The sequence below is a fragment of the Enhydra lutris genome, unplaced genomic scaffold, assembly GCF_002288905.1.
Source record: "Enhydra lutris kenyoni isolate GAN:26980312 unplaced genomic scaffold, ASM228890v2 scaffoldscaffold14, whole genome shotgun sequence".
In the NCBI taxonomy this organism is placed as follows: Eukaryota; Metazoa; Chordata; class Mammalia; order Carnivora; family Mustelidae; genus Enhydra; species Enhydra lutris.
In genome coordinates, this window is record NW_019154098.1 from 26,865,613 (window position 1) to 26,878,141 (window position 12,529).

Genomic DNA, 12,529 nt, shown 5'->3' on the forward strand with positions numbered 1-12,529 from the left:
CATAAAATGAGTTTGGAAGTTTTCCTTCCATTTCTATTTTTTTGGAACAGTTTCAGGAGAATAGGTATTAATTGTTCTTTAAATATTTAGTAGAATTCCCCTGGGAAGCCGTCTGGCCCTAGGCTTTTCTTTGTTTGGAGATTTTTGATGACTGTTTCAGTCTTCTTACTGGTTATGGGTCTGTTCAGGTTTTCTATTTCTTCCTGGTTCAGTTGTGGTAGTTTATATGTCTCTAGGAATGCATCCATATCTTCCAGATTGTCAAATTTGTTGGTGTAGAGTTGCTCATAGTATGTTCTTATAATTGTTTATATTTCTTTAGTGTTGGTTGTGATCTCTCCTCTTTCATTCATGATTTTATTCATTTGGGTCCTTTCTCTTTTCTTTTTGATAAGTCTGGCCAGGGGTTTATCAATCTTATTAATTCTTTCAAAGAACCAGCTCCTAGTTTCGTTGATTTGTTCTATTGGTTTTTTTTTTTTTTTTTTTTTTTGGTTTCTATTTCATTGGTTTCTGCTCTGATCTGTATGATTTCTCTTCTCCTGCTGGGTTTAGGCTTTCTTTGTTGTTCTTTCTCCAGCTCCTTTAGGTGTAGGGTTAGGTTGTGTATTTGAGACCTTTCTTGTTTCTTGAGAAAGGCTTGTATCACTACGTACTTTCATCTGAGGACTGCTTTTGCTGTGTCCCACAGATTTTGAACCATTGTGTTTTCATTATCATTTGTTTGCATGAATTTTTTCAATTCTTCTTTAATTTCCTGGTTGACCCATTCATTCTTTAGAAGGGTGCTGTTTAGTCTCTATGTATTTGGGTTCTTTCCAAATTTCCTGTTGTGATTGAGTTCTAGCTTCAGAGCATTGTGGTCTGAAAATATGCAGGGAATGATCCCAATCTTTTGATACCGGTTGAGACCTGATTTATGACCCCGGATTTGATCTATTCTGGAGAATGTTCTATGTGCACTAGAGAAGAATGTGTATTCTGTTGCTTTGGGATGGAATGTTCTGAATATATCTGTGATGTCCATCTGGTCCAATGTGTCATTTAAGACCCTTATTAACTTGTTGATCTTTTGCTTGAATGATCTGTCCACTTCGGTGAGGGGAGTGTTAAAGTCCCCTACTATTATTGTATTATTGTCGATGTGTTTCTTTGATTTGGTTATTAATTGATTTTTATAGTTGGGTGCTCCCCTGTTAGGGGCATACATATTTAAAATTGTTAGAGCTCCTTGTTGGACAGACCCTTTGAGTATTATATAGTGTCCTTCCTCATCTCTTATTATAGTCTTTGGCTTAAAATCTAATTGATCTGATAGAAGAATTGCCACCCCAGCTTTCTTCTGATGTCCATTAGCATGATAAATTGTTTTCCACCCCCTCACTTTAAGTCTTAGGTGTCTTCGGGTCTAAAATGAGTTTCTTGTAGGCAGCATTTTGATGGGTTTTGTTTTTTTATCCATTCTGATACCCTTTGTCTTTTGATTGGGGTGTTTAGCCCATTTACATTCAGGGTAACTATTGAGAGATATGAATTTAGTACCATTGTATTGCCTGTAAGGTGACTGTTACTGTATATTGTCTCTGTTCCTTTCTGGTATACTATTTTAGGGTCTCTCTTTGCTTAGAGGACCCCTTTCAATCTTTCCTGTAGAGCTGGTTTGGTGTTTGCAAATTCTTTCAGTTTTTGTTTGTCCTGGAAGCTTTTTATCTCTCCTTCTATTTTCAATGATAGCCTAGCTGGATATAGTATTCTTGGCTGCATGTTTTTCTCGTTTAGTGCTCTGAATATATCATGCCAGTTCTTTCTGGCCTGCCTGGTCTCTGTGGATAAGACCATTGCCAATCTAATAATTTTACCATTGTATGTTACAGACTTCTTTTCCCGGGCTGCTTTCAGGATTTTCTCTTTGTCGCTAAGACTTGTAAATTTTACTATTAGATGATGCAGTGTGGACCTATTCTTATTGATTTTGAGGAGGTTTCTCTGCACCTCCTGGATTTTGATGCTTGTTCCCTTTGCCATATAGGGACATTCTCTACAATAATTCTCTCCAATATACCTTCTGCTCCCCTCTCTCTTTCTTCTTCTTCTGGAATCCCAATTATTCTAATGTTGTTTTGTCTTATGGTGTCATTTATCTCTCGAATTCTCTCCTCGTGGTCCAGTAGTTGTTTGTCTCTCTTTTGCTCAGCTTCTTTATTCTCTGTCATTTGGTCTTCTATATCACTAATTCTTTCTTCTGCTTCATTTATCCTAGCAGTAAGAGCCTCCATTTTTTATTGCACCTCATTAATAGCTTTTTTAATTTCAACTTGGTTAGATTTTAGTCCTTTTTTTTCTCCAGAAAGGGCTTTTATTTCTCTGGAGAGGGTTTCTCTAATATCTTCCATGCCTTTTTTGAGACCAGCTAGAACCTTGAGAATCATCATTCTGAACTCTAGATCTGACATATTACCAATGTCTGTATTGATTAGGTCCCTAGCCTTTGGTACTGCCTCTTGTTCTTTTTTTTTTGTGGTGAGTTTTTCAGCCTTGCCATATTGTCCAGATAAGAATATATGAAGGAGCAAATAAAATATTAAAAGGGTGGAAAAGACCCCAGGAAAATGCACTTTAACCAAATCAGAAGAGACCCCAAATCATGCGGGGGGAAGGAAGGGGATCAAAAGAAGTTCAGAAAAATGAATGAAAACAAATTAAAAAAAATATATAAAAAGAAAAAAATATATATATATTAGACTAGTGACTAGAACAGGGTCACCCACTTAATTTTGGGAGTATTTTGGTCTCTTAGAAGAAACTACCTCCCCAAATTTTAAAGAATGAAAAACATATATGAGGGTAAACAGAATGAACGGATGGAATATGCCTATAAAGGTGAAAAAAAATTTTTTTTTAATTTCTAAAAAAGGAGTTGATAAGTTAGTTGGTTGGGAGAATAAAGAAAAAAAGTGGAGAGAATTTGCTCAGGCTGGAGACTAGAACAAGCCCGGAGCAAGATATAGGGTACATTTTGATCTATTAGAAGAAATTGTATCCCAAATTTTTTAGAAGAAAAAACCTTATGTGTATACAAAAAATAAAGTTAGATACAATGAAGGATAAAATATGACTATAATAATGAAGGTTCAAAAAAGATTATTTTTTTTTTAATGAAAGGTATTGTTAAGATAAAGTAGTTAAAAAACTTTAAAAGAGGAAAGGGTAAAAGTTAAAAAAAATAGCAGAAGAAAAAAATAAAATTAAAAGAAAAATTAATTAACTGCAAGACTAAAGAATCATGGGGAAAAAGCCATGAATTCCATGGTTTGCTTTCTCCTCCTCTGGAATTCTGCTGTTCTCCTTGGGAAGTGAACTTGGTCTTGGCTGGATTTCTTGTTGATCTTCTGGTCGATGGGCCTGTTGTAGTGATTCTCAAGTGTCTTTGCCCAAGGTGGAATTGCACCGCCCTTACCAGGATCCAGGTTAAGTAATGCGCACAGGTTCACTTTCGGGAGCTTTTGTTCCCTGAACAGTTTCTGTAGAGTTCTGGAGGACAGGAATGAAAATGGCGGCCTCCCATTCTCCGCCCAGAGGAGCCAAGAGCTTGGGGTCCCACTCTTCAGTGTACCCTTAGAGAAAAGCGCTCAATCACTCCTGTCTCTCTGGCCTCCAGCCGTGCTCCAACTTCACCCAGCCTGTGACCAAGCATCTCTGTCTCTGGCACACAGCTCCGCCTGGAGTCTCCAAACCCCACAGATCCCTGAGCTCCCCCAGGGGGTGTCTCCCGGATCTTGTGGGGACCTCACTCACAGAGCAGTGGCCTGTGCCATGGATTACAGTTCAAGGTAACCCTGAGTGGAGAGCTCACTCCTCAGCTCTGTCTCTGTAGCCAGCTTCCCCACTCTAATACCTGCAAGCTCTGCAACACTCAGACACCCTCGGTCCTTCTGTGACCCCATGGGATGTGGGGCCACTCTGACCCCACGTGGGCTTCATCCCAGTTTAGCCTCTAGAGCGATGTCCCTCAGTGGAGCAGACTTTTAAAAGTTCTGATTTTGTGCTCCGTTGCACTGCCGCTAGCTGGGAGCTGGCCCCTCCCACCATGGTCTATCTTCCCGTTGCTTTGGATTCACTTTGCCGGTCCTACCTTTCAGAAAGTGGTCAATTTTCTGTTTCTAGAATTGTTGCTCTTCTTCTCTTCGATCTCCTGTTGGATTTGTAGGTGTTCGCAATGGTTTGATAAGCTATCTAGCTGATCTCCTACTCCCTGATGTCATCTCAGCCTGCTACTTCTCTGCCATCTTGACTCCTCCTTCCTGTCACTCTCTTTAGTGCACTATCTGGGCGCACAGAAAACTTTTAGTTCCTTCATTGTGAATGGACTTAATATTCAATGTATCTGTTAGTGTTAGCTGTAAAAGTACTTGACTTTTGGATGCCTAGGTGGCTCAGTCAGTTAATCATCTGTCTTTAGCTCAGATCATAATCCCAGGGTCCTTGGATGGAGTCCTGCATAGGACTCCTTCCTCAGCGAGGAGCCTGCTTCTTCCTCTGCCTGCCATTTTCCCTCCTTGTGTGCTCTTTTGCACACTCTCTCTCTTCCTCTCTGACAGATAAATAAATAAATAGAATCTTAAAAATAAATAGGTAAATAAATGTACTTGACTTTAGCATAGACTCTCTATCCCAAGAGATCATGGTCTGTATGTCATAAAAATTTTGCTACTGTTTGATAATGGGAAGACCTCTGATAAAAAGAGGGGACAGACTAGAAGAGATGGATCACAAGAAATTATTTCAGGGCAGAGAAAAGTGTCTTTTACCTTATTCCCCATGGTAAAATGAACTGAGCTCAACATAGGCAGTACTATCATTTCCCAGTTCAGTCACATGGAATGAGTGTACATTATTTGGGAGAAGAACTTTATCTATTTATTTATTAATAGTTTTTGATGTAGTGTTCCATGATTCATTGTCTGCGTATAACACGCAGTGCACCATGCAATACATAAAGCAATATTAAATAAGTAAACCCTTCTTTTCTAAAATATTTTGAAATATTTATGCATGGGTTATAGTACATAACAGTATATAATAAACTCTAAAACCCTATGTTTGTACATTAGATGCTAATCTTAATGAGAAGACCAATGAAAAATTTTATATTCTTACTCATCAATATGAATTAGCAAAATATCAGGTATGATTATGGGCTTCTTTGTACTTTGAGCCCTCAAACAGTAACAGAAAGGATGCTGGTACTTTCCTATCTGTTTAGAAGTATAAATGAAGAAATATTAAAGGATTGAAAGAAAATAGCATCCTAAAACAATTCATTTTATATCAACACTGTTTTTCAGCAAAACTTCGAGAGTCCTGCTTTGATCCAGGCAATATAATGAATGGCACCAGACTTGGAATGGATTATAAATTAGGATCAACAGTCACCTATTACTGTGATGCTGGTTATGTTCTTCAAGGTTATTCGACACTCACCTGCATCATGGGAGATGATGGAAGACCTGGATGGAATAGAGCCTTACCAAGTTGTCATGGTAAGAACATTTTTTTTTTTTTTTTTGCTGAGTTTTTATTATTAGACAGAATCAGGAAACATTTAAAGCCATTTCTATATTTTTAAAAATCAATCATTTTACATTCAAGCTACAAGTATGAAATAGGCCATGCAGAGACTTTATCAAGGATATTTAAATTGGATTCATTAACAAAATGGTTTTGGAAAAGTGCTTATATTCCCAGGTGTCTCTAAAGCACTTCACACATTATTGTAAGTGAGCTCTCTGAGCATAAGGGTATTGCCTGTTCTATTCTATGTTCAGGACTTAGAGGAGTGCCTGAAAAGATTAGGTGCTCAGAAGATATTGGTTGAGTAAATGAAGAATGAACACACTGAAAGTGACATTTCAATAAAATAGAGAAATGCAGAGATTTAAATATTATCAAGAACTGGTGAGAAATCTTTATCCAAACTACACATTTTTTCCTAAAAATTAAAGTTGACTATAAGTGAATACCATGTTGAACCTGTTGAGGGAGTGAAGACTCAAGCACACAGTAAAATGGAGGAAGACCTAAAATTAGTTTCAGTAACAAAATATCAGACATGTAAGTTGCCATTTCTCTTACCATATCTGCCACAGCTTTAGGAGAACAGGGCATCAGATGCAGTTTGATGCAGGAAATGACAGTGATCATAGCCAAGAGAAGGCTGCTGATCTTAGAAAAAAAAAATTAGGAAAAATATATTCAATAATACTGTTTTTGACATTAAGGAAGTTACTGAAGAGGCACCAGAAACAGAGACATCACCCTCACATAGGGTGTGGAATTTGCTAAGCATTTAGCCATAGTAAATGAACAGCCCATTCAGAATTCTGAAAAGTCTGTCCAGAGAACTCAAGAGGGGAAACTGAGGAGTCCCCAGCTAACAGTGGAGCAGGTTGTGATGATGGTAATGATTCATGAATATATATTTCTGGATAAATACCAAGAGGATTTTCCAAAATAAAGACCAGTTTGCCAATTCATGGAACTAGTGACCTGTGGCCTTTCCAAAACCCATATCTGAGTGTTAAGCAGGAAATCCAACATGGTGGTTTAAAAATTATTTTAATGAAAAACAGGACATTCTAAAATAAAGCAATGTATAGTTCAGTGGTGGACCATGGAAATTTTTATTTCAAGCTTTTGAAGGTGGATTTTATAACTAAATAAAATAATGTTGCATGTTGAAAAATCATATGCTTGCCTGCAACTCTATGATAGAGATATAGTGGGGAAAAAAACAGTTCAGTAAGGAGAGAGAAACAATGATATCACTGTGGAAAGTTACCACAGGCTTTGTAGTCAGCTGAATGATCCTAATGCAATGTACAAAATTGACATGAAGATGATATCATCTAGGGCAGATTTTCCAAATTATGGGTCACCACCATTGAGTCATAAAAGCCAATCACTGGGTTATGACCAACATTTTTATAATTGATATAATGTTGAATAAAATAAAATAATTAAAATAAAATAAAAGATAAATATATTAAAAAAGAGAAAAATATTATAATTCAAAGACCACAGAGAGGAGAAATATTATTTTGTGGGACTTTTTTCAACTACATATAGAGAGATAAATAAAATACAATGAATATACCAGTGTGGTGTGTGTGCGTATATGTGTACATATACATATAAATGTATATATGCATATTTGCAATAAAATAATGTATATTTCTTACTATGAATTTCAGCAAAAAAAGCAACAATTTTGATCTGATGATTAAAAGTAGGTATTTTTGGTGTCTGTTGCACATAGTAATTCTTCCTCATTGTATAACATTTTCATGTATTATATGTGTATGATTTCTGACTTACATGGGTTATTTAACCTTTCTAGAGTCTCTCATCTCTAAATGGGGGTAATTGAAATTCTTTACTGCAAAATGTTGTAATAAGAAATAAAGAAGGGGCGCCTGGGTGGCTCAGTGGGTTAAAGCCTCTGCCTTCGGCTCAGGTCGTGGTCCCAGGGTCCTGGGATCGAGCCCCACATCGGGCTCTCCGCTCAGTGGGGAGCCTGCTTCCTCCTCTCTCTCTCTGCCTGCCTCTCTGCCTACTTGTGATCTCTGTCAAATAAATAAATAAAATCTTTAAAAAAAAAAAGAAATAAAGAAAATGTACATATCTAATAAATGGTCATTCTGTTGATAACAGAACAGCCAGTTAATTCTTGAATTGATGGTTTTATCTATCAGGAAAAAGGGAATAAAAGGAGAAATAATTACTTTGGATTTAATTTTGCCAAAGAGAATAAAATGAATTGATGACAGGAAAGTTTCTAGAAAGCTTAAGAGAAAGACTGATTATATTATCTTAAAATTCAGAGCTACACAAAAAAGAAATCTGTATATAGCCAGAAAATTCATTAAAATAATAGAAAACTTCCAGGAGCCAGACAAGAAATAACCAAAATCCTGGCAGAGAAAAACCAAAGGATACAGAAAACCATAGATCAAAAGGATAGGTGTTAATCACTGGGATAAATTATTAAGTACATGGTTTTCAATGACTTAGCTGAAAAAGACAGGAGAACTGGAGTAGAGTATGAAATTCACTAAGAATATGCCTCCCTAAAATAATCCTATTTCTTTCCAACAGGTTTCTATATTGATAGGTCATAGAAATATTAATTTCAGCATGGAATATTCCATAATATATACAAATGGTCCTTCCAAACCAAAAATATTTCATGGGATCAAATATAACCTGGTTAAGTATATTTCATGTTTGTTGAATAGTCATATCTACAGACAAAATAGAGGGAAGAGTAGCCTGGGTTCAAATCCTTTTACTGTATCTATGACCTTTGGCAAGCCAAGCCTTGATTTTTAAATCTCTAAAACAGGATCATAGTTATTAATTTAATAGCTTACTGTGAAGATGCAATTAATTACAATCCATAGAGAGGGCCTAGTAAATTTCCCGGCAAATACTATATTAATACATGTGATTTTCAGTGTCTTAAAAGAATCACAGCACTGGAAAACATGCATTGCACTTTGCATTGCATGTTATATTTAGTGGAATTAGTATATTTCTGTCATTTTTTTTTTTTTTTTTATTTGTCAGAGAGAGAGGGAGAGAGAGCAAGCACAGGCAAGACAGAATGGCAGGCAGAGGCAGAGGGAGAAGCAGGCTCCCCGCCAAGCAAGGAGCCCGATGTGGGACTCGATCCCAGGACGCTGGGACCATGACCTAAGCCGAAGGCAGCTGCTTAACCAACTGAGCCACCCAGGCGTCCCTATTTCTGTCATTTTAATATCAATTAAACCTGATTTATTAATGTTCTTATATGGCTACACGTTTGCTTCTAAAAATAGCACAAATGTTTAGAATTTTTTAAAATTTCTTAAGAAAGAATAATCTTCACTATCAAGTGAGTTGGATATGACTACACTTCTACCCATAATGCCAAGATAGTATGGAAAACAGTTATTCCTTATGCTGTTAATATATCTTATGTTATTACAAAAAAATTAAGATACATTCCTGTTAAAAATATGACCACAACTGATAATTTCTAGTATAGGAAAGGATGAGAAAAAGCCCATGTTTTAGAACTATATGTATCTAATTCTAAATAATGATTTTAAAAACAAGAGAAAACCTAAAATCAGCTATGTAACCTTGCATAATTTATTTTGTGTACCTAAGCATGAGATAATATTGTATAATTTATAAGGTTGTTGGGAGAATTATATTAAATAACTTATTTAAAACGTTTGGCTCTGGGGTTTCTGGCTGGCTCAGTTGGTTGAGCGTGCAACTCTTTATCTTGGGGTCATGAGTTCAAGCCCCATATTGTGCCTAGAGCTTACTTAAAAACATAAATACATAAAACATAAAAAATAAATTAAAAATACAATATTTGGGTCTGGAGTTATTATTGTCTTATAATAAGGAGAACTTAATATATTTTAGTTTCTTGATCAGGTTCACACATATCTATTTGTTTTCCCTCATAGTAATTATACAGAAATCCAAAATACACAGAACTGTCTGACTTTCAGATTTAATAATTTAATACTTTGAAAGTCAAAATTAGTGGGTAAAGCATGTGTAATAGAGCCAGAGGGTTTGTTGTTCGTAAGGATACATTTTTTAATTAAGATAAATTTTGAATTTTTTATCAAAGTAAATTATACATGTGATATCTAAGAAAATAACATAATGTAGATTGCCATTTAAAGTATTTTAAAGCAATGGTCGCCTGCCCTACACTCCCATTTATTCTCCTATTCCTTAGCTGAGTCTTCTATTAATTTCTATTTCTCCTCAATATTCCAGAATTAAGTTATTTTTGTGTATTTTAGCAATTGCCTTTGTCATACATTAATTTGCTTATGCCTCTATTTTTAATTTCATTCATGTTTGAGAATTAGATTGTCAGGCTCTGCTGCTTTTCATGTTAAGTCTTACCCTACAATAAAATATTGACTACTGTCTCTGAGAACATGGGCAGGAAATTTGGACTGACTGATAGGCTTTGCTTTTGAGTATGTGAGAAGGGAGCTATTAGACTATAATCCCTAAGTGCCAAAATAAGGAAAGTTTTTTATTTTATTTTTCTACATAAAAGTAAACACCCGGGCGCCTGGGTGGCTCAGTGGGTTAAAGCCTCTGCCTTCGGCTCAGGTCATGATCCCAGAGTCCTGGGATAGAGCCCCGTATCGGGCTCTCTGCTCAGCGGGGAGCCTGCTTCCTCCTCTCTCCCTGCCTGCCTCTCTGCCTAGTTGTGATTTCTCTCTGTCAAATAAATAAAAATATAAAGAAAAAAAAAAGTAAACACCAACATGACCATTCTTTTAAGCTCTTTAAATGCAACATTTTGCTTTTTCTTATAATGTTTTACTCATAAATTCATAAAAAGTCTTGTGCTATATATAGCTTTTTAGCATTCATTGCATTAATTTATACAAGCAGGCTCTCAGTAAATATTTTTAACCTGAACTGAACCCTAAGAATTTACACAGTTTGTCTATTTTAGAAGATAGTTTTTTTTTTTTTAATCATGGTTTAAGATTGTATACATTTTAAATCTAAAGAAAATATTTTCAAGAGCTTATGTTGGACACTGGGAGATTGTATTTGTCAGAAGTAGATCCTAAATGATAGCATCCTGTGGTAAGTCCTGCTCAGCGATGAGAAACCCTGTGGTTTATCTCATGAGAATGTCACATGTATTAAATGATAGCAGAACAAAATATTTGTACCTGCAATGCACTTTGTGATCAAAAAAAAAAAAAAAAAAAAAAGAGGGTGTTTGGAAAATAATTTTTTCTCTGTTTATTTCTTATACTTTAAAAAGTATCTGTTGAAACTCTGTGTTACTTTAGTTATCTGTGGACATACTGGATTAAAGTAGAAGTCCTATTATTCTTATCCATAAAATCACTCAATATTATGTAAAGGTAATGAAACACAACTAGTGACAGATTCCATATTTTTACTTAATATTCATTATTTGATTTATTTCATCTAATGGCATTATAGTTGTTTACATAAACACACCCTAGCCTGATCTAGAGCACTAGCCATTTCTTATCTCTTAGCCTCTCTCCTGGCTAGTTTCTCTCTTTCCCTTATTTTCTGATAAAATCTCTCATGAACACAACAAAGTAATCTTTCAAACATATGTCAGATTGGGGTTCCAGAGTGGCTCAGTTGGTTGAGTGTCTGACTCTTGATTTTGACTCCAGTCATGGTCTCTGGGTCATGGGATCGAGCCCTGTGTTGGGCTCTGCGCTCAGCTTGGAGTCTGTTTGGGATTCTCTTTTTCCCTCTCCCTCTGTCCTTTCCCCTGCTCATATGTTCACTCTCTCTCTAAATAAATAACTACACAAGTAAACAAAATCTTTTTTAAAAATAAATAAATAAATAAAAACATATGTCAAATTATATCAAAATCCACCATTGGATTTCTAAATCTGAGTTAACTCCACAGATCTTATAATATGAAGTTCCTTAACTTGCCTATATATACTCTAACCTCTTTACTATTCTCCCTCTCTACTACACTCTTTGGGCCACAGATGCCCCCTAGATGTTTCTAGAAAGCACTAGTTCACACTTCTGCCTCAGGACTTTTGCACTTGCTGTCCTTTCTGTCTGAATGCTTTTCTGGCTGAAGCTCTCATATTTCCTTTAGGCATATTATTAGTGGAAAAAACATTCCGATTTATCCTCCCCTTGCTCCCTAAAGCTTCCAGGATGGAATCAAATAAATCTAAAGTTGAAATAATAGGTCCTTGGTAAAGATATCTCTGGTGTGTGTAAAGCCCATTATTCTGGAACCTTAGAACTTTGAAAGGTAAATCATTAAATTTGGGAGTACTAGCCATAGTACTAATACAATATTCTTAGTTGAGGTAAAGTTGACATATTTGTTTCAGGTGTACAACATAATGATTTGATATTTGTATATATTGTGAGATGTTCACCACAATAAGTATAGTTAACATCCATCACGGTACAGTTTACGATTTCTTTCTTATGATAAATAATTTTAAGATTTACTCTCTTAGTAATTCTCAAATATGCAAGACAGTATTGTTAACTATATCATCATGCTATACCCATGACTTATGTATTTTATAACTGGACCAATGCATTATTCTTGATCTTTTCCACGAAGGCATACGGTGAGCATGCAATGACAGTTAATTATAATAATAAGACCCTAAGATAAACATATTTGGAGAAACTATTAGAATAGAAGAGATGGTATAATGCCTTCTTTTTTTTTTTTTTTTTCCAGGCATTCAAAAGTACAATTATATGCCTGGTCCTGCACTAACTATGAATTCAATATGGTTCTTACCTTTAGAGAATTTATAATCAGATGAGATAAGGACAAGTAAGGTCCATTGCTAGAAATAAAAACAGAGCTGCGAGCACAGCATGGCAGCGCATCTGACCTGGTTACAAAGAGAGATCAGGGAAGTCTTCCTTATGAAGGTGACACATGAGCTGA

At 35.7% G+C, this 12,529-nt stretch overlaps 1 protein-coding gene across 2 annotated transcripts in view; it reads left to right on the forward strand.

Annotated features, from left to right (window-relative positions):
* LOC111146567 (CUB and Sushi multiple domains 3) overlaps positions 1-12,529 on the forward strand; it is a 1,261,269-nt gene that overhangs the window by 1,005,320 nt on the left and 243,420 nt on the right. For both annotated transcript variants that reach the window (XM_022502159.1, XM_022502160.1), the window contains one exon: positions 5,346-5,540. In XM_022502159.1, coding sequence (XP_022357867.1) covers positions 5,346-5,540 — 195 coding nt within the window. The remainder of the gene's footprint in view (positions 1-5,345; positions 5,541-12,529) is intronic.